The sequence below is a fragment of the Eschscholzia californica genome, unplaced genomic scaffold (assembly GCF_041429995.1).
Source record: "Eschscholzia californica isolate CP2 unplaced genomic scaffold, dmEscCali1.0.p SCAF_3, whole genome shotgun sequence".
NCBI classification, from domain to species: domain Eukaryota; kingdom Viridiplantae; phylum Streptophyta; class Magnoliopsida; order Ranunculales; family Papaveraceae; genus Eschscholzia; species Eschscholzia californica.
The window spans coordinates 34,118,108-34,142,200 of record NW_028238420.1 but is presented as its reverse complement, the minus strand read 5'-3'; the positions used below and the strand labels follow the sequence as shown (position 1 = coordinate 34,142,200).

General features: G+C 36.4%; 2 protein-coding genes and 1 long non-coding RNA gene across 4 annotated transcripts; all 3 read left to right on the top strand.

Moving 5' to 3' along the window:
- The first annotated feature begins 1,022 nt into the window (after positions 1-1,022).
- LOC147549749 (ubiquitin C-terminal hydrolase 12-like) lies at positions 1,023-12,759 on the top strand. 2 transcript variants are annotated; one of them, XM_086666533.1, is made up of 32 exons: positions 1,023-1,386; positions 1,684-1,747; positions 1,947-2,094; positions 2,189-2,346; positions 2,669-2,934; positions 3,013-3,231; positions 3,376-3,484; positions 3,592-3,707; positions 4,147-4,245; positions 5,381-5,490; positions 5,934-6,008; positions 6,174-6,252; positions 6,365-6,511; positions 6,597-6,677; positions 6,762-6,881; positions 7,130-7,252; positions 7,483-7,560; positions 8,090-8,178; positions 8,261-8,369; positions 8,489-8,557; positions 8,680-8,790; positions 9,493-9,548; positions 9,630-9,807; positions 9,912-10,013; positions 10,103-10,174; positions 10,561-10,626; positions 11,055-11,120; positions 11,253-11,339; positions 11,446-11,559; positions 11,651-11,725; positions 11,812-11,898; positions 12,314-12,759. In XM_086666533.1, exons 1-32 carry the CDS (start codon positions 1,357-1,359, stop codon positions 12,353-12,355), a joined length of 3,345 nt encoding a protein of 1,114 aa, XP_086522659.1. In that variant the 5' UTR covers positions 1,023-1,356; the 3' UTR covers positions 12,356-12,759. The 2 variants fall into 2 exon arrangements, with proteins under 2 accessions (XP_086522659.1, XP_086522658.1); XM_086666532.1 differs by having other exon boundaries at positions 11,443-11,559.
- A 1,045-nt stretch (positions 12,760-13,804) lies between these two features.
- Positions 13,805-21,575, top strand: LOC147549747 (uncharacterized). Its single transcript, XM_086668383.1, has 7 exons — positions 13,805-13,882; positions 14,650-14,696; positions 17,111-17,247; positions 18,703-18,812; positions 18,948-19,047; positions 20,750-20,835; positions 21,068-21,575. The coding sequence occupies exons 1-7, from the start codon at positions 13,805-13,807 to the stop codon at positions 21,125-21,127; spliced, it is 618 nt and encodes a 205-aa protein (XP_086524509.1). The 3' UTR covers positions 21,128-21,575.
- LOC147549748 (uncharacterized) lies at positions 14,994-17,006 on the top strand. The gene is made up of 3 exons (XR_015237024.1): positions 14,994-16,266; positions 16,637-16,680; positions 16,806-17,006. It is a non-coding gene; the product is annotated as an uncharacterized LOC147549748 (long non-coding RNA).
- Positions 21,576-24,093: the final 2,518 nt, after the last annotated feature.

Sequence of the window (24,093 nt, the reverse complement as noted above, 5' to 3'; positions counted from 1 at the left end):
GGTAATCCTCTTGTAAGAAGAAAATGAAAGTTAGATAATAGAAAACCAATGAAATAAATATTGAGTAAAAAGAAGTGAGAAGGTGATTTGATTAAACTTTAGAAACGAGTTGAACACAAATATCAGGTTTTCCAAAGAAAAGTTCTGAATGAAAAAAAAAAATTAAACAAAAGAAGGAAGAGTTTAGAGAGACGAGAAACTTAAGGAATGAGATAGACGAGGGAAGATAATGAAGAAATTGATTCAAGGGAAGAAAAAAGAAAACGAAGAAAGTAGACGATTGCGTAGAAGAAGGAAGAATAATAAGGAAGAGAAAAAAGAATAAATCAAATAAAGATATTTTTGGAAATGAATAAAAAGTTAACAATCAACAAATAGTCAGTCGATGAATATTTTAAATGGGATCGTCTAAGTATCTTGTAGAAATTAGGGTCGAGCATCTGAGAGAGAAACTTTGTGCCACCACCATTTGATCAGTGGTTGGACACCCATTCTACCCCCATTTGCTCAGTGGTTGGACACCCCTTCTGCATACTAGAAGTCTTAAGTTCGATTCCCACGAAAAATTCGAAAGTCGTGAATGAAATTGAGTATAAATAAAGTAGATTTAAGAATAAATAAGATCTAATGTCGCGTAGGATGACCTTAAGTATTTCTATATGACCCCAAATGTATTTGAGATGGTAGTTAACTAGTTATTGAGTTTTCAAATTAACATGTAATAATATGTTTATGATGTGTCCACCACCCTTTGATGTAACGGTTGAACGCCCCTCTTAAGTCCATGAGGTCGTGGGATTGAGTCTCGCTGAAAGCAGTTTGTCATCAAGATTTATCCCATGTAATTTAAGCAATATATAAAAAAAATATTATAATAAATTTATCAGGCTTTATGCCTCTTTCAATATGGTTTAAATTACGCGATTATCGTGCTCATCACATCTTCATGATGTATCAATACCTTGTAACGGCTAACGTAGATCGATTTCTCAAAAAAAATAAAAAAAATAAAAAAAGTTTACGATGTATCCATGACATGTACCATGTAATGACTCTTGAGTGCATATAAAAAAGTAGTACTAGTATATATTTGTGAATTCACACGGAGAAAGAGTATTTTCGTACAAGGGGGAATACCTAAATTACCCTCGCGGATCAAAACCCCTTCAACATTCCTCGAACCAATTCTCTCATCTCTCTATCCTTCGTAGTTATATTTTCATTTCTTTTGCAGAACTCGATAGTTCTCTACTCTCTCTCTCTCTCCAAAGTCTCTTCTTCTACCTTATCACAGAGTTTTTGATCGGACGAATCTTCTCTCTTACTTTCTCTCTCTCTCTCTAGGTTTATCCGCCCATGACTCTGATGAATCCTCCGCCTTTAGATGTATGAACACTAAAAACCTCTTCTCTCTCTCTCTCTCCTCCCCCTCTCAATCTCTCTATTTTAGCTAATAATCTCTATCCATTTCGACTGTCCACTTATATTTTAATATTTTGTGCGTTTTGATTTCCATTACTTTTACGAATTTTAGTTCGTCTAGGGTTACTGTTTTGATCACAAATTTGTTTTGATGTTTCAATTTTTGTTAACGATTTATTCAATTTCAAGGGAATTGATTCAATCAATTAGAGTTAGATTTTGCTGGATCCGTGATTGAATTTGTGATCTTTTATTTTGCAGCAGGAGGACGACGAGATGTTAGTCCCGCATTCCGAGTTTGTGGAAGGTCCACAACCAATGGAAGGTAATGTTTTTAATTTCTAAGTGATTATAGTTTCTGATAAACGTTCTAGGGTTTTATTTTTGGTGCTTAGAGATGTAGAAATGAGACAACTTTACAGAGATTTTGTTAAGTTTCAATGCTATGGGGGATTTAAGTAGGTTGTAGTTTATAATGAAAGTAACTTTCTTAAGTTTTTTTTTTTGGGGATTCGTGTTAGCAGTGGCACAAGCAGAAGCTATTAGTACAGTGGAAAATCAGCCGGTAGAGGATCCTCCATCTTCAAGATTCACTTGGACGATTGAAAACTTTTCTAGGTTAAACACTAAAAAACATTACTCTGATGCTTTCACAGTCGGTTCTTATAAGTGGTATGTGGACTTTTCCTCCTCTATACTGATATAATTAGGATACTCTTTTTTAATTATTCAATTGGTTATGCTCAACCTTAATTATTTTCATTAGGCGGGTTCTGATTTTTCCCAAAGGAAACAATGTTGATCACTTGTCGATGTACTTGGATGTTGCTGATTCGGCTAATTTGCCCTATGGGTGGAGTAGATATGCGCAGTTCAGTTTGGCGATTGTTAATCAAATACATAATAAATATTCAGTGAGAAAAGGTATCTACTTTGTTGGGTCTTCATCTCTGGTTTGATCTAGTTCTATGACAAATTTTGAACTTCTGTTCCTCCTTTCATTATTATAAAAGGTTGGGTGAGATTTGACCTGTAACAAATGTGCGAGCTTTACCCAAAATTTTCAATTAGATATTTCTTTCTCAGCTTTTAATGTGACAAATGTTGGTAGTCCTTTCATCTTCATCGCACTCCTTTTTCTTGTTGTTGATTTCACGCCAAGAGTTTGTTTTCAAAGTTAACTTCGTATTTGAGTTCCTGTGCCTTCCGCAATCTTGTGATTACTTCTACCTTCCTCATTTTGCAGATACACAACACCAGTTTACTGCACGAGAAAGTGATTGGGGTTTTACGTCGTTCATGCCTCTTAGTGAACTCTATGATCCTGGCAGAGGATATCTTGTGAATGATACTTGTATAGTTGAAGCAGAGGTTGCTGTTCGCAAGATGATGGATTATTATGCATATGACTCTCGAAAGGAAACAGGGTATGTTGGTCTTAAGAATCAAGGAGCAACCTGTTATATGAATTCTCTACTCCAGACTCTGTACCATATTCCTTATTTCAGAAAGGTTAGAATTCATTGTCACAATGTCACTTATCTCTAAATCTTGCTTCAAATGATCTTATACTTTGGATGGTGTATTTAGGCGGTGTACCATATGCCTACGACCGAGAATGATTTGCCATCAGGAAGCATCCCTCTGGCTTTGCAGAGCTTATTTTACAAACTACAGTACAGTGATAGCAGCATTGCGACAAAAGAGCTTACTAAATCTTTTGGATGGGATACATACGATTCTTTTATGCAACATGATGTGCAAGAACTCAATAGGGTCCTCTGTGAAAAGCTTGAAGACAAAATGAAGGTACCTATTGGAGAAATCTGGACTAACATATTGTTAGTTTGAATTGGTTGGATTTTTTTTTCTCTTTTCTTCTCTGTACTTTCCTTTTTTGCTTTTGTTTTCTTAATTTTATGGCTTTCAACATTGATAATCGCATTGCTTAAGGGGACTGTGGTGGAGGGCACGATACAGCAGCTGTTTGAAGGTCACCATATGAACTACATTGAGTGCATCAATGTAGACTATAAATCGACAAGAAAGGAGTCATTTTATGGTATTTATTTTATGTTTCAAAATCCAGACTAGATTAACTGAATTAGGAAGATTAATATCAGTTTCTGAAGATTCTTATTACTGAGCTGCTTATTTTTATTTTGGCAGACCTTCAACTTGATGTCAAAGGCTGCCAAGATGTTTATGCTTCTTTTGACAAGTACGTGGAAGTTGAACGTCTGGAGGGCGACAACAAGTATCATGCGGAACAACATGGTTTACAGGTTAAGTTCAAGAATAAGAAAAATTCTTCGAGATTTACCCCCTTTGAGTAGATGAACATGTTCAATTAAGAAATTGAGGTTATATCTAACATAAGAAAGAGTTTGTACACGATAGGTCGATATCGCTTTTTCAGAAGGAACATAACACACTTTGATTCTTCTTACGTTTTCTTCTTCTTAGTCGCGGGTTACATAGATTCCAGTTGACTGGCTTATTGGTTCATTCCTTATGGAATTAAATTGTATATACATTTCATAGTTGCCGCATGGTTTGTTGCTCCTCTTTTGTATTATGGCATGTCTAGTGATTTTTTGGTATTGTCCCCTAGTTAAAGAAAATTTCTTTGTCCAGCATCAAGATGTAAAACTTGTTTTGCGGATCACCGTTTTCTTTATGTAGTTAGTAACTGTGTGTTGTATAACTTGTATGATATTTCAGGATGCAAAAAAGGGTGTACTCTTCATTGACTTTCCACCTGTTCTTCAACTTCAGCTAAAACGGTTTGAATATGATTTTATGCGGGACACCATGGTAAAGGTCAGTTTTAGGATCTAGAGAACAAGTTCTCAAGCTAGTTTGGATTCTATGGATGTTGGTAAATAGTTTCAAAAAAAAAAATGAATGCTGGTAAATAATATATTTCTTTGTAAGGGATGACAGCAGTACAAGTTCTTCAAAGTTCAAAAGAGCAGCAACAGTTTGTTAAAACAGATATTAATTGGGAATGCTATAGTAGCAAATCCACCCATGAGTCGGATGGAGTTCTACTTTGTGGTTATTATTTAGGGATTAGTTTTGTTTCTATCTTGTGTAGTTTACTTGTTCAGCAAGCATTAGAATGAGAGAAGGACTAGGAAATCCTTCTCTATAAATACACGGTGCCGCCGAACCAGAAGGGAGAGATGGGATGATTATCTTCCAGTTAAAGACGGAGTTTCTTGAGTTTATCTCAATGTTATTTAGTCTTAGCAAGAAAACCAGATATTGATCTTTATTTTCCAGCTCTAATAAAAGGTTTATTTCAGTTTGATTTTATATGTTTCGAGAATTCTTTTGAATTTTCGTTAAAGTTAGTCATTTTCTACGATCATTTTCTACGATCTCCTTTTCTTCTATGCATGAGTGGTTCCTTTGTGATTCATGTGTTTCTCTTTTCCCTTTATGATATCTGATCTTCTTCAGCCTCGTTTTACAAACCCTAACCTGGTTGTGGGTTTAATAACATTTGTGTCTTAGAGATTGCTCAATTTTCTTACAGCAGGGGTGATGTACGTCATGCTAGTGTTTTTTTTTTTTCTTTTGGTTTCTTTTAGTGTTGTAGGGTTTGTAAGTTGTAACCTGTTACAACTATGTACTTAACCCATACAGCTAGAAGACATCAGAAAAAGTAGGTATTTACTCTATATATCATATATGTACATTAATATGTATACGGATAATAACCTGCATCACCTTCTACTTAGTTATCTATCTTCTAAACATATTGGTGTTACCGTGAAACTGTGGTTGAATGTGTTTCTCGTGAAATCTCGGATCGATTTTAAGGTGTCCTTAACTTTGATACATTCACTTAAAAATTATTCATTTTAGTTTAGTGAATCATTAATGTCTAAGGTCATCTTAATAAGCATTTTGTCTAAATCTAATTGGTGCTGGTGCTTTCACTTTCTAGATAAATGACCGCTATGAGTTCCCGCTACAACTCGACCTCGACAGGGAAAATGGAAAATATTTATCACCAGATGCTGATAGGAGAGTGCGGAATCTTTACACACTTCACGGGTATCAATTTATATACTGTTGTTGGTTCCTTGTGTAATCATGTGTTATCTTACACTTGCATTAATGGTAGTGAGGTTTTGGTGCAAAGGTTGTTGAGATTTGTAATTGTAAGTCAGCAGAATTTAGTAATTTCAGGGTGCCCTTGAGTAGTTTACTCGAGTCTTCTTTATTATCACTATTTTCCAGATTTTGGGCATACATTCATCATTTACGTAGAGTGAATTAGATACAGAAGGATGTTTCAGTCTTCTAGGAGGAACAATTCGAATCCTAATGACTACTCTACATCCCTTCATTTTGTGCTGCTCAGGATCCAGTATTTAAATAGTTAGTCTTAGTTATCTAGTACAAGTATATTCACACGAAGAAGGCTTATTTATATTGATGCTTGCGAGAAAAGAGGTGCATTAGCATTTTAGCATCTTACTCCTAGTTTCTTGCAGTGTTTTGGTCCACAGCGGTGGGGTCCATGGTGGTCATTATTATGCTTATATCAGGCCAACCCTATCTGACCAATGGTATGTTCACAAAAACGAATCCTACAATGATGTATTTCTTTTTTAGTTCATATTTTGTTTATCATCTCAGATAAGAATTACCTTCAAACTGTTTGTGGAGAAGCCGTTTAGATAATTTGTTTGTTGTACGGTCTTAACTATACCAAGAATTTTTGTTGTATTTAGGTTCAAATTTGACGATGAGCGGGTAACAAAAGAAGATATTAAGAGGGCTTTAGAGGAGCAGTATGGTGGTGAAGAAGAGGTGATCTTGTATAAACGAGTACTTATAAGCTACAAGTGCCCTACATTTATTGATCTTTATTATCATATATGTATATATCATTTTTACTTGTGTTCTTTCTTCTAACTTGCAGTTACCCCAGACAAATCCTGGCTTCAATAATGCTCCATTTAAATTTACTAAATATTCAAATGCATACATGCTTGTGTATATTCGTGAAACAGACAAGGAGAAAATAATTTGTGATGTGGATGAGAAGGACATTGCCGAACATCTTAGGGTATGATGCTTGTGAAACATACACTTCCCTATTTCTTGCTACAAAATCATGAAAAATCCCGTCCGAATTGTCTGCGATCTTACAGATTAGATTGAAGAAAGAACAAGAAGAAAAGGAACACAAGAAGAAGGAAAAAGCAGAGGCTCACCTCTACACAATTATAAAGGTTACAAATTTCAACCTCTTTACAGTAGTAGTAGGTTTAAGTCGTTTGACAAATAATACTGAATTGATTTGATGGTACCTCTAGGTTGCACGGAATGAGGATCTTCTTGAACAGATAGGGAAGGACATTTATTTTGATCTTGTTGATCATGACAAAGTCCGCAGTTTTCGAATCCAGAAACAGATGCCTTTCAACCTTTTCAAGGTAATATCTTGTGATGTTAGATATAAATAGGAAAAGCCTGTCTAATCTCTACCCTTGTATGTAGTATGGAAATATAATGTGGTAATGGGGTGCAATTTAGTCTTATACCAGTAAATTCCTTTCAAATAAATGAGTTTGATTGGATTAACAGAGACAACGGCACATTTGTTCAAAGTAAAAACAGTGTCAATGGTATATTCCTTTTATTTTGTGATATAATCGTTCTCATTATTGGAAGTTTTGGGCAGGAGGAGGTGGCAAAAGAATTTGGTGTACCTGTGCAACTTCAGCGTTTTTGGTTATGGGCAAAGCGTCAAAATCATACGTATCGTCCTAATCGTCCACTGACGCCTCAGGAGGAAACACAATCTGTAAATACCCTGCAAACATACTTCATGAGTTCATGTACCATTTTTTTTCTCTTTTTCTGCTGTTGCTGCGTTTTGACAAATGACAAGTGATATTTGTGCAAAATGCTCCTCCGAAATGTCTTTTCTGTGGCCTGTGCTAGTTCAAACGGAAAGGAGTGACTGGATTTTAGAATTGGTGATCTGGAAGAAAATGCACATAGAGCTTATAGTATTTCATTGTGGCATTGTAGGTTGGACAATTGAGGGACGGATCTAATAAGGCTCACAATGCAGAACTAAGATTGTTTCTCGAACTAGAGCTTGGGCTGGTAATTATTTTATTTTTTTTGAAACTTCGGGGCTGGTAATTATTGTTTAAGAATCTAATGCTAATATATGGTTTCTTTCAATGTTTTAAAGTACGTTTTTACGCCTTAAGACAGTTTGCTCTCACAAGGTGAGACGACACCTCGAGGTGCACGCCTCGATGCGTGAAGGGCATAAACTATGTTTTTGTAAGGAAAACGGATATGAACTATGTAAACACAACATATAACGTAGTATTTCTACTTTACAACCATAATATAATGTCCCAAGTGTTTTATACACAAAATACTAATATTTTTGTGTTGTCCAACATCTCAAAAATAATATTTGACGTCGTATGCACATGTTTTATTCTCGAGTTCATATACCGATATACGTACGCCTCGAGGCATCTTGTGACCACCTCGCGTCGAGGCGTACACCTTGAAAATTCACTAAAACATTGGTTTCTTTAGATGATCTTTCTCATTTCTAGTCCTTAGGTTGGCATTTGTCTTCCGTTAATTTTACTGACTTCATTACAAATCACAGGATTTGCAACCCATTCCTCCGCCTGATAGGACAAAAGAAGATATACTGCTTTTCTTTAAACTTTATGACCCTGAAAAAGAAGAACTCAGGTATACAATGCGTTTTAACTTTCCATACCTTTTCTTGGACGAAATTTTGCACTAGTGTTACGAAGCAATTTCTTGGTATCAGGTTTGTGGGGAGGCTCTTCCTGAAGGGTAGTAGTAAGCCCTTAGAAATCGTCAAAAAGCTTAATGTAATGGCTGGGTTCGAACCGGATGATGAAATAGACCTGTATGAGGTCAGTCTTCTTTAATATTTGATTTGTTATGTCGTTCATGATAATGCCACTACTCATTTTACAAGCACCATATCTTGTTTACGTTGAAAGTATCTGATGGGATTATCTTCTGATTGCAGGAGATAAAATTTGAGCCCTCGGTCATGTGTGACCCCATTGATAAGAAAGTCACTTTTCGCTCTAGCCAGGTAATGTAAATGTAGCACATGATATACCATTGCAGTTCCGTTCTCTTTGTGTATAATTTTTCTCTCTATTTACTGTATATTTGTAACTCGTCTTCGCCTTCCCTTTTATGATTTGTTTGCAGCTTGAAGACGGGGACATCATATGTTTCCAAAAACCCCTTCCCGATGAAAAGCGGACACAATGCCGATATCCTGATGTTCCTTCTTTTCTGGAATATGTTCACAATCGTCAGGTACATGACACTGCATTTCTTGTTATACTCGAAGACAGGAGTAGAGACTTGGGCTTTGAAATTGGGGAAGCTAAAACTAAGATGAATTTTGGCCTGGGTGATGTGTGGTATTAATCATCTGTATGCGGTTTGGAACATAGCCATAAGTATGATAATACAAATGAAAAATCAATCTCCTTATCATATATAACGTATTATGTATAAATTTGTAAAAGATATATATTGGGTGAGGTGGTGAAAAGTTAACATTTGAGCAGAACAAGAAAAAAAGATTGCTAGCCTTTGGAGCATAAGCTAGCTTATTTGACACATTCAGTTTACTAAGAATTATTTGGTCACACAACAAGATACTGTTTTGGAGGTTGTGTTAGATGTTTGGTTAAATCTGTTCACCTCCTTATTGCTGCACTAAGATTTTAAGGATTGGTCTTCAAAGCTTCTTCTACTGCATTCTCTCTAAGTTCCTGACTAAATAACGTGATATCAAATGAACTGTGCAATAGAGTGATCTAAGAATATTGCCCATTAAAATAAACTGGGACCATCTTTGAAAAATACACAAGGGGCCCAAATGGGACCATATTTGAAAAATACACATTGGGTATTTAGAATCCTTTCACAATTTGTGTTCACAAAACTTCTTTTATTCGTTTGACTTTCCATAAATATGTTTTAACCACTTCATGTATATTTCTCCACTAGGTTGTCCACTTCCGGTCGCTGGAAAAACCAAAGGAAGATGATTTCTGTCTAGAGCTGTAAGTACCTAAAATTCCAAAAATGCTTTTCCAGGATATTTGGAATTATGGTTTTAAGATTCTTATTCATGTCAATTTCAGGTCCAAGGTGTTAACTTATGATGACGTCACAGAAAGAGTTGCCCGCCATCTTGGTTTGGATGATCCAACCAAGCTCAGACTTACTCCTCATAATTGTTACTCCCAGCAACCCAAGCCCCAACCCTTTAAGTACCAGGGAGTGAACCATTTGTCTGATATGCTTGTTCACTACAATCAGGTAGTTAATCATGTCTACCTAGCCAGGTTCTGGGCAAAAAGTATTGTTTTGCTTAAAGTAAATTTGTTATGAACTGAAAATCTTTCTGGATGTGTTATCAACAGACAACTGATATACTTTATTATGAAGTCTTGGACATCCCTTTACCAGAACTTCAAGGTTTAAAAACTCTGAAGGTTGCTTTTCATCATGCAACAAAGGATGACGTGAGTAAGCGTTTTACATTGATAATTGATTGTTTGGCAATGTCGATAATTTACTATTATGTTCATATCCGGTTTCATTTGCGCCTCAGGTGGTGACTCATAGTATTAGACTTCCAAAGCAGAGTACAGTAGGTGATGTAATTGATGCCTTGAAGACTAAGGTAATTTTTTCATGCAGTCGTACTCTCACTTTGTTCTTATTCTCTTTCGATGTTATTATGCAGTTTGATATAAAATTTAGAGTTTGACCCTTTAGCCAAGTGGTATTAAGCTTTAATCTGTATATTTATTTCTTTAGAGTTTCATCATAAATGGAAGGAACCTGTCTTCGAATCGTTATATGGTGTATCTATATCATGTGTGTTCACAGAATATCATTAATTGTTAATTGTTTTTTATATTTTACAGCTGAAATACAGCTTTAGCTAGGATTGGAGTAACTTCAGTTTTGATCTATGTATCTTGCTTCCTATTAATCATTTTGCTGAAACAAAAATCCCAAGTATTTGACTGAGGAAAATGTACTTGTGTAAACATTCTGAAACAGGTTGAGCTCTCTAATCCTGATGCAGAACTTAGACTGCTTGAAGTGTTCTATCACAAGATCTATAAGGTAATTTTTTGGGGCGTCTGAATTTTATGTGGACCCAAAATATGTCATATTGACTTTGTTTAACCTGATTCTTGAGTAAGTCATTTATCGTTACTGAAAGACTTTTAGATCCTGATTCTTGAGTAAGTCATTTATTACTTACTGAAAGATTTTACGTTCTTTGCTTGGCCATTCGAATACGTTGATGACACTTCTTTGGAGATGGAGTGGCTTGAAATTCAGTTAATTTATTTTGCCTCTTATGAGAACCTGTAGTTATGTCGAGGCACTGTAGTGGTGCAAGGTCTTAAAAAGAAATGAAGCTTGTTGTGAGACTATCCTGCCCTTTTGGGAATTGTAGGCTCATATTAATTATCTTCAAACTGAACATGATTAGTTTTGTGCATAAAACGCTTTGATGTGCTTAATTTGCACTGACATCTCTGTAGGTTTTCCCGCTCAATGAAAAGATCGAGAATATAAATGATCAATATTGGACATTACGAGCAGAGGAGGTAAGTTATTACCAGCATTCTGAAATGTTCATCTAACTATGTTCTTTTAGTTTGTTTCCTTGACTTGAGCTTGAAATTTGTTTTTCATACATGATAGTTGTTGACGACTTGTTTCCTTGACCTTCGCAACAGATTCCCGAGGAGGAAAAGAACCTGGGTCCTCATGATCGTCTGATTCATGTTTATCACTTTACGAAAGATGCATCTCAAAACCAGATGGTAAACAAATACTAACTTAAAATTTTAGAGAAATTGTAATATCACTTTTTGAGGTAGCATACCCCAAATGTTTGAATTATCAATTATTACGTGGCCTCAACAGCAGGTTCAAAATTTTGGGGAACCCTTCTTCTTGATCATCCATGAAGGAGAGACTTTAGCAGAAGTGAAATTGCGAATACAAAAGAAACTGCAGGTCCCTGACGATGAGTTCGCTAAGGTATTAAACGTTGTTCTGCAAATACCCTTTTTTCAGCTTACGATTTGATAAACTGATGTACTGATATCGTGGTCTTTAAATTTATCATCAGTGGAAATTTGCGTTCCTGTCAATGGGTCGACCTGAGTACCTTGAGGATGCGGACATAGTTTCCGGTTGTTTCCAGGTTCGTCTGGCTGAACCTATTTGTCTTTTGTTTTGTCTTCCAAGATTTATCTTGAAGCAACGACTTACCAATACTTCTCATTTCAGAGAAGAGATGTTTATGGAGCGTGGGAGCAGTATCTTGGTCTGGAGCACCCTGACAATGGCCCAAAAAGAGCTCATACCACTAATCAGGTAAACTTTCATCAATGACATAGAGAAAGACATGACAGCAACTTGGGTTTTCATTGATCAGAGAATGAGTAAAATAAGGGGTTAGAGACCCTATTCGTAGGCTGCACTAACACTGATGGTCTGGTCTACTATAGCAGTTTATAGTGGATTAAACTCTTCTACAACCCTAACTGTAATGACCCCTAAAACTGTTGTCTTAATAGCCCTAACCAGAACCCTAACAAGGGCCATACAATACCCCTTCGGTGTCGCCCATTCAGCAACATGAAAATGTTCCTTCAATAAAGTCTGATATACTTTCTTGCCAACTATAGCACTTCTCTCGTGTCATATGAATGATATACTTTCTTGCCAACTATAGCACTTCTCTGTAATCCATCAGCTTATCTGATGATTTGATTTTGAAATTGTGCAGAATCGTCATAATTATGAGAAGCCAGTAAAAATCTACAACTAGAACAAAAAGCTGTTTAACCCTTGCAACTCACCGGAGCCTTCAGTATCCGGCTAGAAATCGTGGAAAGGAAGACGAGAACCCATAAGTTCATACCAAATCACCGTAATGACTAGCATTGAGATATCTGCAGAACTCGTGGTATATCGATTTTGTTGAATGTGTATTCTTTCTTCATAGATCGTTTGAGGGTACTTCACTAAAGTAGTGTGTTTATTTTTATTTATCTTCTGTTTTTGTTTTATCTAAACAAACGTGAAGGCCCTTTTTAGGGTTCTGAGTTTGGTTATTTCCTAGTAATATTTTCAGTGTAATTTGGTAGGTTCATAGAAATGATGTTTTGTTTTGTTGGACAAGAGGATAATGTAGTTGGAGTTTTCAGTCAGTATGGTTTGAAAGTTGTGTGATGGTCTTTTCCCTGTTTTCTCCTAAAGATAGATTTTCCTTTAGTTCATGTGAATTAGTATAAGAGTCGAGGTTGAGGCCATATAATGATGGAGTCGTATCTTTTCTTTGTCTAATGACAGATCAATTCATGGTTGTCCTTCCACTTGAATACAAGGAATGATGGAAAAGAATAAAGAATATAATAATCAGTTCTTATCAATGAGAAAAGAAACCCTAAAAATGTTTTTATTGAAAAGCAAAACTACTACAATCTCTCAATTTCTAACCAAATGAAAACCAGAAAATTGAAAACCTCCTAACAATCCAAGTTATGGTTATCTAAACAAATTCAATACAAAAAGAACTTGAACTTGTTCCATTCCCACCCCTCATTGATGTTATGATCTTCAAAGCAAACCAGAGGAGTACAAGTTTAGGAACTCCTCTTCCCAATCCCATTCAATCTCATCATCCCCATTATTATAAAATTCTTCAAATTCTTTCAACTTAGACACCAATGTTCCATGACAATACTTCAAAAAAGAAACTTCATCATCCTCACTACTACTGCTTGTTGTTGTACTTTTAGGTTTAGGGGGGTTTACAAAATCACAACCTGATTTTCCAAAGATTTGTGGTGGTTGATCCACCATATTCTTGGATTGTTGAGCTGACATGTATTTCTTATTAGGAGGTTTTAAATCAGATGAGGAGGACCCAGAAGACTTGATGTATTTCTTCTTATCATCATTATGAGGAGTATTTTGGTATCTTTGAGCGATGGGAAGAAGTTGATTTTTATTTGGAGGCCAAGTACTACTAAGAGAACCATCAGGCGCAAAAGAGATGAAAACAACATCAACACCACAAAGAGTAGATAACTCAAATGTCTTTTTCTTCAAATTACATGTTTTTGATTCGTAACTCTTCTTCTTCTTCATACCAGATTTCTCTTCAACATTATCAGCCCTCTTTCTCTTATTATTAGGGTTAGGGTTAGGGTTCATCATAATTTCTGATTTTGAATAAAACAGAGACAAATAAGCAGAGAAGAAAGTATTTTTAATGATTGTAAAGAGAGAGGAAGAGATTGAGATGAGATTAATCAAGTTCTTGATGGATAATGAAGGGGTTGATATCTTGGTAGTGGGTTAGTAGCCGTTAAGAGTGAAGGGGCAAGAGATAAATCAAGTTCTTGATCAGGAAATAGAGAGAGAGAGAGAGAGAGAAACAGAGATGAATTTCTAAAGAGATGAATATCAACTTCTTGATTATGAAGAAGCACTGGTGGTGGTGGTGGTGGGGTGGATACCCCTATTTATGGAATTAGAAAAAGTAACCGTTAGACTGAGAGGTTAATTTTGAATATTGAGCCGTTGCCGCCTGAATATGTTCGGGAAGCAATATCAGCCGTTGATTACATTCGCGGGTGCATTAGTTCTTGATAACATTTAGAGTAGTGGAGAGGGTTAATTTTGAAATCAAGTTCTGGGTAGATATTATGGAAAAAGTAACCGTTAGGTTGAGATGGGAATTTTGAGTATTGAGCCGTTGGCGCGTGAATATGTTGGGGAAGTAATATCAGCCGTTGATTCAGTAATCACGAATAAGTTGAATATCAGCGGTTGAGTTTGTGGGGGTGTTTGGAACAAGTAACCCTATCAAAATCCAGCTAGGGTTAATAACTGGGATTCTATTGTTCTCCCGAGAGAGAGAGAGAGAGAGAGAGAGAGAGAGAGAGAGATGAACTGAGAAAAAAAAACCAAGTCGTCAACTTCTTATTAGGTTTTTGTGCACACTAGCTGCTAGAGAATCCATTGATTTCTCTCTCCACTGTATCATCCAAGTTTACAGTCCCATTAGGTCATGAACGAATGGATCTTGAATCCTCTCAATATATTTGAGATCAGCGATTCTTTCCTTCAGAAAATTCAAGCATTTTAAAGCTGCCCTTCAGGTGATTCCTCTCTCGTCAGTTTCAAATTCTCATTTATTTTTTCTGATTGTAGTCAACTAATTATGTGGGTTGTGTTCATTTTCTAGCTTTATTTTGGTTTGAAAATAGGGTTCCAATCAAACACTGTCTATCTGTATATTATAACACTTGGAACGAGTTTCATTCATTTGTGTTAGCAATCACTTTTTCCAAAATCTCAAATCATTCTACGTAACCAGAGCCCGTGGGTTTAACAAGGATTGGACTCTAATGTGTACTCCTGGTTTTGGTTTCTTATTTTTGATGTCTTATCGTAAGGTGACCATGCAAAACGAGTCGATCTTCTATGAGAAACCGAGGGAATTGTAGAAGCCGAGAATATTTTATGGGATTCCGGAACTTGCAAAGAACAAATTGACCTACGGGTCGCTTTTAAACTGTTTTTGCAACGAGAAATTTAAAGATAAGGCAACAAAGCTCCTACAACACATGAAGAAACTGAACTTCCAGTCAAATGCTTTTGCACAGAATAGCCTAATCGTTCTACATATAAAGTTAGATGGAGCCGAGAAAGTAGATATTGAAGGAGTAGAAAGAATTCACAAAGAGGTGGAGGGGGCAAGTCAAAATATGCCTGACTGATCCTTTTATTGCAACCTAGTTGGAATATATGTTCGTGGGGGTCTCTTTGAGAAGGCCGATTCGATTCTTAAAGATATCGAGAGAAGAAAGATGCTTCGGGAACGAGAGGCCGTCCCTTTTCTTCTTAGCTTATATGCAAGTATGGGTAGCAGAGTCAAGGTTAATAGGACTTGGGAGTCTCTAAAATCTTGAAACACTATGTAGATTGAATGATTTGGATGGAGTCAAAGAAATGCTTCGACGAATAGGAATCAGTACAAGATGGTTCCGATAAAAGAATAATTAATGTTGTTATCACTGCTCACTCAGACACAACATGGTTTGTGTGATGCAGACCACGCAAAACACTATATCACATTATCATCACTTCTTACTCAATACCAAAGTATGAGGAAGTTTTTATAAGCCTTTACACTTCAAAGGTCATTGAGCCAGTCCGTGGCACCATCCTAGTCCGTAGGATGGTGGTCCGCGTGATCAACGTGGGTCAGGATCTCAGTGGTCGGATCAGATCTCGTCCATCGGATGATATTCAATGTAGAAAAAAAGGAAAGGCTCCAGCACTCCAACATGGGAGAGGATCTCAACGGTTGGACCAGATCTCGTCTTTCAATTGATATTCAGTCTACAACAAGGAAAGGCTCCAGTGTTCCAACATGGGAGAGGATCTCGGTCAGATCGGATCCCGTCCGTTGGATGACATTTAATCTACAAATAGGAAAGGCTTCAATGGCCCCCGTGACGATGTGAATCGCGCCTCTAAAGTGCCATAGTCGCCTGTTCGCACTCGTGCACAGACTACATGGTGCAAACCACACCGAACACTACATCATTTCTTACTCGATACCCAAGTAAGAGTGAGTAAGATATTATAAGCCTCTACTCTTCTCGTTTAGTACTTGATTTGTCTTCAAACGAGAAGATAAAGGCTTGAATTCCATCTCAAAAGGTAATAATCTAGTTTCGAGTTTTCCCTCCTTACGATTTTTGTAAGTTTGTTCATTTGAAAGTTCCAGAAGGAGAGAAAGAGATCTAGAGACAGAGAAGCCGTTAATGCAAGAATCGAACCTAATGGTGGTCATCACTTCCATCTTCACTTTTATGAATACACCTGATTTTCTTTCCTTGTATTTTTTGGGTTGTTGTGAATATGATACCAATCTAACAATAATATTTGGGGTGGTTGAGTGAGTTTTGACATAGTATTAACTTCTAGAATTAGTACAGCGAGAATACTATCGATTAAGATGCACCTCACACCAACCTCTGAGTTAACTTATATTTGTGTATAACTTTGGGTGCTTCTTATGTATATGCAGGATGTGTTCCGTCATTTGTGCGGTGTCGCTTTTCCCATTTTTAGGTAACTCTTTAGTATTTTTTGTTAGGATCTTATGTTACTATCAACATTGCGCTGTGTATTAGGTACCGTTTTCTTAAAATCGCCAGCTAATTGCGTTTATCTGTTATTATGGATGTTTGTACTAGCAAAGTCATACATCTGAAGCAGTAGAGAAAGATAAACATTAGGAGAGCCGCATAACACTACTTTATGCAGCAATAGCATCTTTTGTTGTCTCTCTCATCAGAAATAATAATTTGCTGCATTGACAATGTCGCGTCAATAAGACTGGTCAACGGTTCAGTCTAAGGAGATGAAATTTCTCGCTTCATTCATCTTTAATATTGGTGGTAAGACCCTTGCCATATTTGCTATTGGGTAGTTAATGGCAATTTTTATCATTGTTACTTGTTTTTTTACTTTTTCTCATTGATATTTAGTTTCATGGTAGGAGTATCCAATGCACCAGCATCAGCAACCCCAACAAATTCACCTTCTCGAAAAGTAATCATGCAGCTCGAAAGGCCTTACTTCCTCAAACAATTGCTGCAACTTCAGATTCCATAGCGTCTCCCACATCTTCCAAAGGTACAACTCATTTATGAATGAGAATTCTAGAGTCTTATTTTATCATGCAGTAGCAGTAAGTCTATTTGGGCTGAGTCACCGGCTGATCATAGCCGTGATTGGCTGCTAGGCGACTGCGAAAAGTCATTACCAAGTATAGATCACTCTGAAGTTTGCGAATCTGCTCCACTGTAAAATTGTTCTTATGGTATAACTGATGAAATATTTTGATCTTTTATTATTCATTAAAGTTATTGTCGCTCTATGTGTGAAATAAAACTTGGAGCAGTTACGTCATTCCTTTCCTAGTCTTAGTTATTAGGTCGAGTGAGTGACTGAACTATTGCATATAACTATATGAGAATGTTTCAATAACTATATGATCATGTATCCAAGTATTTGACACATGAAGGATTCTAGAAAGCTTCATTTATCAGTATTTTGGGGTATGATTTTTATTTTTGTCTTTCTAGATCATTATACAAGTATACAGACAGATACATTTTCTTTTTCAATGTTTTGAGTGTGTCCTTGTGATTCATGTCAGAAAGACTGCTGGCTATAAACATCGTTATTCATCAGTATTTTCTGATAGTGATGAGGCTCTCTCTTTATAAGACATTCCTGAAAAAGACAACACAACCCTAGCCAATCTAGTGAGATACTAAACAATAAATCCAGAGATGAGCAAAGGAAGATAGATGAAAAGGAAACACCTAGTTAGGAACTTGTGGATGCTACTAGAGAAGGTTGCAAAATCCATCTACAAGCACCTTGTTCTTTTCAATGCAACTTTCGTTACATTAGTCTAATATTTTGAACAGATTTAGCACCTGAACCAGGGAATATGAATGAGAGTCTGCTAAATGAACTTTAGTCCACTACTTGTAACGAACTAGATGGAGATGGAGCTATCAGTTTACTTGCTTATTTTTTTTATCCTTATATTTGTTTAGTTTGTTTTATTTGATAAAACAAATATTCTCAAACATCTTTTGAATCATAGATTATTACTGTCACATGAAAACTTAGGGTTATTTGGATAATTGGATATGAAAATAATTTTTTTCTCATGAGAAAGAAAACAAATTTTCTTCTGAGAAATTCAGTACTTTCATTGTAGTCCCTCCTACCTCATCAAAGCCTTGATATCTTTGCATGACTAGGCAGATCTACCAGACCTTAATACTAGGAAAGGAGAACTCTAATATGGAATGGGGTCTCATGTGAAGGATGGGAAAATTTATCAGTCCGTTTTACCACCTTTTTTTCTCACGAGAAATCAACTTTCCCATCTTTTGGGTCAAATCAAACAACTAAAAATTGATTTTCGTAAGAAAGTGGATTTCTTACCCAATTTTAACACGTAACAAACAGACCCTTACTGCTGAAATGAATCACCTTTCATTTTTAGCTTAATTTGTTTATTGTGGACTTTATGTGGCCCTGACTCTACTTGTTCTATTAACTCATCAGGCATTCCTTCTGATTCCATAGTAAATGAATTAAATCCTCTTGTTGATCAGCTTAGACAAGATGATGGACACTCACAAACTGAAGATATCGCTCCTGAACAGAATAATGAGGTTGGCCACATTCTATAGCATTTTTCCCTCTTGATTGAATGCCCCATACTTGGTGAATTAAATTTAGAGCTTTTTAACTGTTTTTTTTGGGCTTTTTCACTCATTGATACTGTGATAATCCAACTTAATCGATAGGTTCAAAATATACATCAGGAGAAAGTAGCTTCCGAACAGCAGGTGCTTGTCATTGAAAGTTTACCTCTAGGAGATACAGGTTGCAGTGGAAGCCCACTGGGTACGTTAGGTTCTTCATTCATACTTATACGCGATTATATGCTATATCTCATTTGGAGTCTTCCAGATTGTTGCTTATTATGTTAATAATCGTTTTTGTATGAGTTGCTGTTAGCTAAAAGGTTATTTGCGCTACCATGAGTTTTCTATTTTTTAAGTTTTCTGTTACATTTTTTTTTGAGTTTTACTTTTTCTATTTTTTTTTGTTTTATCTTTTATGTTCAATTATTTTGTTACTCTTTTATTTTTTCTTACATGCTTATTTTTTTTTTACCCTTGTTTTTATTTGGTAAAGCAAAAATATTCTCAAACATCATTTGAAAAGTAGATTATAAGTTTATAACTGTCAACCACTCCACTGGTGGGCCATTTAATTCGTCGGGCTTTAGGCTTAGTAGTATTTCGGCAGTTATTGTGCTTATCACATCGTCTCGATGTATCAATGCCTTGTAACGACTAATGTAAATCGTAGTCGATTTCTCAAAAAAAAAAAACTGTCACATGAAGTGAAAAGAAAATGTTTTCTCGTAAGAAATTCAATACTTTCATTATGGCCCCTCCTATCTCATCAAAGCTTTGATATCTTTGCATGACTAGGCAGATATAACAGACCATAAAAACTAGGAAAATAGAACTCTGACGTGAAATGGGATCACATTCTAGCTTTATGTCTGCTAGTAATACTTGGGCTAGTGCATACTGCTGTGAGCTGATTATTTATACAAGCAAACAAAAGCATTTCCACATTCATACGACGTGGATTGTACTAAAAAAATGAAGCCCCTATATATATGCATGTGTGTGAGGTGTGTGTGTGGGAAAATGTATTCTCATACCAAACCTTTTCTATTAACTATATCTGACACCACCTTCCAGTGTTAGATACCGATTCTTTGTACTTTTGTCCATGTTATGCAGATATTTTATGACTATCTTTGTAGCTAGTTTGTTTTAGAGACATCCACTTCTTTAGTAATCCATGTTTCCTGCCGCCCACCAAATTTGATGCTTAGCGATTTTCCTACTTAGGCTGATTTGTTCATGCATTGTTCATCTTCACTGTCCAATTTTAGCTGCCATTTTGGGTCTCAGGTGGTTGATTATATCTTCACGAGATTTGCAGAATTTCTGAGTACATTAGACTTATCTGTATATGACAGTTTTTCTAGATATCTTGCTTTAGGCTTCTAAATACAAGTTTGTGCTTTTGGTGAAACACATTACCTGCATTTAATACTACAAAAATCTATACAATTAAAGGATCAATTTTAGCAAATAAAGGATTGAAAACAATTTTAAGCCGTTAGAAGATGAATCATAACAGTTGCAAAGCTCTGGACTCGGGAGCTATTTATTACCCGAATTTGGAATTCATAAAGTTCAACTGGCACGACAAATACCCACCAGTTTCTAACATATTTCTTTTTGAAATATAATGGATTTTTTATAAGAACTTCTATTATTTGATGAAGTAAACGCTCTACCATTTCTTTGGAATCCGTTCTTTTCGAACAGAAAGTCACTTTTACATATAAATGGGAACTCAGCATTCAGCAACTGCCTGAAGGGCCAAATATTGTAAAAATTACATCGAACAGGAAATACCCTCAATTTCATTTCAGCGTATCCGTCCGTTACTGTTTTTTGCGATGTCTAAACTTTACTTGTCGTATGGCTTATAGATCCTTGTTATTCTATGGCAGATGAATCAAATTCTATTGCAAACGAGCACCAACCAGGGAATAGAAACTCACAAGCTGCAGACATCCTTCCTGAACGAAATAATGAGGTTGAGCACTTGAATATAGCCACCTAATTTGCACCTTACTTTGTTCGAGCATTGCTTATATTTTGTTCATTTTATCTCCCCTTTGCTTCAATTAGCAAGGTTTTCAGTCATTTTCTATCGTTAAGTTTTTACCTGATAATATTCTTGTGAGAACCATCGATTTTTCCATTCCTTTGCTTTTTGGTTGATTGAATTTTAATTAATCAGCATTCTTAATTGGTCTTCGAAACAGACATATCAGGAACCTTCAGCATTGCCTTCGAGAGAACAAAAAAGGAAAGCATCATCCTGAAATAGACGGAGAGAAGTTTCTCCTGAGAAAAGTCTTCAGGGTGCTTACTCATGCATTAACTGCACCTTCAGTATCAAACATGCTTTGAGAGTGAAGTTTTTTGTTTCAGACGAATATAAAGAGCTTGTCAAAAGAGTAGCATTTCATTGATCTCTCTCTCTCTCTCTCCTTCAAATTGAGGCATCCTATTCGGACGTCTTCTTCGTCTGTTGTTCATGGTCCTGAATTTCCACATTGGTTGTCAAAGAATATAAGAGAGAGAGAGAGAGGTTAGGGATGGTGATGTTGCTAAGGTTTAGTGGATTGTACTTTCAAGAGAGTAGATGAGAGACTACTGTGTCCTTGTGACTTGATTACCAATGAAGTACTCTACAAAACAAATACTCTACAAAACTACAATTCCTCATCTCTTTACAAAATTGGAAAAAAACACACAGAAATTTGAAAACCTTATATCGTACTAAGTGTTGAGGAACTCCTCTTCCCATCCTGGTAGAAACTGATCAGCGATGTGAGATTCTTCAAATAAGAATGCATCAGGATCAAGAAATGAAGGGTGTCCATTAACCGTCTCAATTTGTGAAGAAGATGAATGTGGATCATTATTCAAAATTGCTTGCCAATTTGGATCAATAGAAGGGTTTAAGAAGAACCCATATCATTTTCTGGACCAACAAATTATTGGGGGTTCAACATAATCAGTAATAGAATTAGGAGGGTTTATGATGCAGAGCGGCAACAGATAAAAAGTATAGAGATCGCTCCTCAAGGCCTATATATATCGGCTTGAAACCCATGTCTTTCTCTGTACCAACAAATTGATCAGAACCCATACCAACAAATTGAGGGTTCAAGGAATCAATACGATCAGAACCCATACCAACAAATTGGGGGTCCAAGGAATCAATACCCATATGCTTATCATAATCAGTAATAGAATTAGGAGGGTTTATGATGCAGCGCGGCAACAGATAAAAAGTATAGAGATCGCTCCTCAAGGCCTATATATATATAGGCTTGAAACCCTAAAATAATAGAAGTCTAAAATTACTAAAACTCTAAAATATTTAGAATCTAGAAACTACTAAAAACTAGGAAAACAACCAAAATTGAGAAACTGCTAAAAATTAAGAAAATAACCAAAATTTGGAAACTGCTAAAAACAAAGAAAATAACCAAAACTAGGAAACTGCTAAAAACTGGAAAGTAGAAATTTTTTTTAGAAAATCCTCTAGTAGGGCTGACTTGCTAAAGCCAAGTTTGACCAAGAAGGGTTGAGCTATGTTGTATCACGGTCCCATTTATTATAAAATACTAACGCTGATAGATCTGCTGCATCATCTCCCCGGGCCGGACAGAATTCGACCTCGAATTTAAATCGTCCTCATCTGAATTACCTCCAGAATATGGTAAAAAGTGTTTGACATTAAAAACATCAGAGGTACGCACATGACTTGGTAATTTCAGACGATAAGCATTTGGATTAATCTTCTCAAGTATCTCCAGTGGCCCAATTTTTCTAGCTGATAGCTTGTTATATTCTCCCATAGAAAACCATCTTTAGTTAAAACGACCCACACATAGTCGCCCACCTCATATTCCACATGTCGCCTCTTTAGATCTGCTGCAGTCTTGTATCTAGCCACTGAATTTGCCAATTTATCGTTAGTTTGTTAATGAATGTGTTGAAAATTAGCCACAAAATCTCGAGCTGTGCCATGTAGCTTCTTCAAATCGGGAACATGTGCTAGATCAACTGGAGCTCGAGGAATTATGCCGTAAACAATTTCAAAAGGGCTTAAACCGGTACTTCGATTGACTGACCGATTATAGACGAATTCAGCTTGATGCAATTTTTGGTCCCAACTCTTCAGGTTATCTCCCACCAAACAACGTAACAAATTACCCAAAGACTTGTTCACTACTTCAGTTTGCCCATCTGTCTGGGGATGATATGCACTACTGAAATCTAGTTCCGTATTTACCATTCGCCATAGACTTCTCCAAAAATGACTAAGGAATATAGTATCCCTGTCCGAAACGATGGATGTTGGAAGCCCGTGTAGACGATAAACCTCGCGAAAGAAAAGCTGAGCAACATTCACGGCATCTGTTGTTTTCTTGCAAGGGATAAAGTGTGCCATCTTCGAAAATCGATCTACTACCACATAGATAGAATCCGCACCCCGTTGTGTCCGAGGAATCCCCAACACAAAATCCATACTTATGTGTGTCCATGGCTGATCAGGAATAGGAAGAGGCATATACAACCCAACAATTGTTGCCTGACCCTTGGAAACTTGACAAATTCTGCAATTCCCTACATATTTCTCAACTTCTCGCCTCATGGATGGCCAATAGTACGATTGTGACAAAAGTTGTGAAGTCTTATCCCTGCCCATATGTCCTTCATTATGCAACTCTCGGATCAACTTTAATCGTAAACTTGAATCAGGAATGCACAATTGAGTTCCCGTAAAAAGAAATTTGTCACGCATTACGAAATCAGAATCTTGACCTGCAACTACAGACTCATAGACTGGACCAAAGAAAGGATCAGTAGCGTATAAATCAATAATTAATTCGAAACCGATCACCTGAGCTTGCAATGTTGTCAACAGATAGGAAGGACGACTAAGAGCATCCGCCACTTTGTTCATTACTTCGGACTTATGTTTGAGAACAAAGGTACACTGTTGTAAGAAAGAAGCCCACTTTGCATGTCGATCAGATAATTTGTCTTCACTGTGGATATACTTCAAAGAAGCATATCTGAATATAAGATGAATTCTCTATGCTTCAAGTAGTTACTCCAATGCTTTAAACATTGCACTAAAGCGTAGAACTCCACGTCATATGTCGAGTAGTTGAGCTTACTGCCATTAAGCTTCTCGCTAAAGTATGCAAGGGGACGAGAATCTTGACTTAGAACCCCCCAATACCTATCTTTGAAGCATCACAATGTA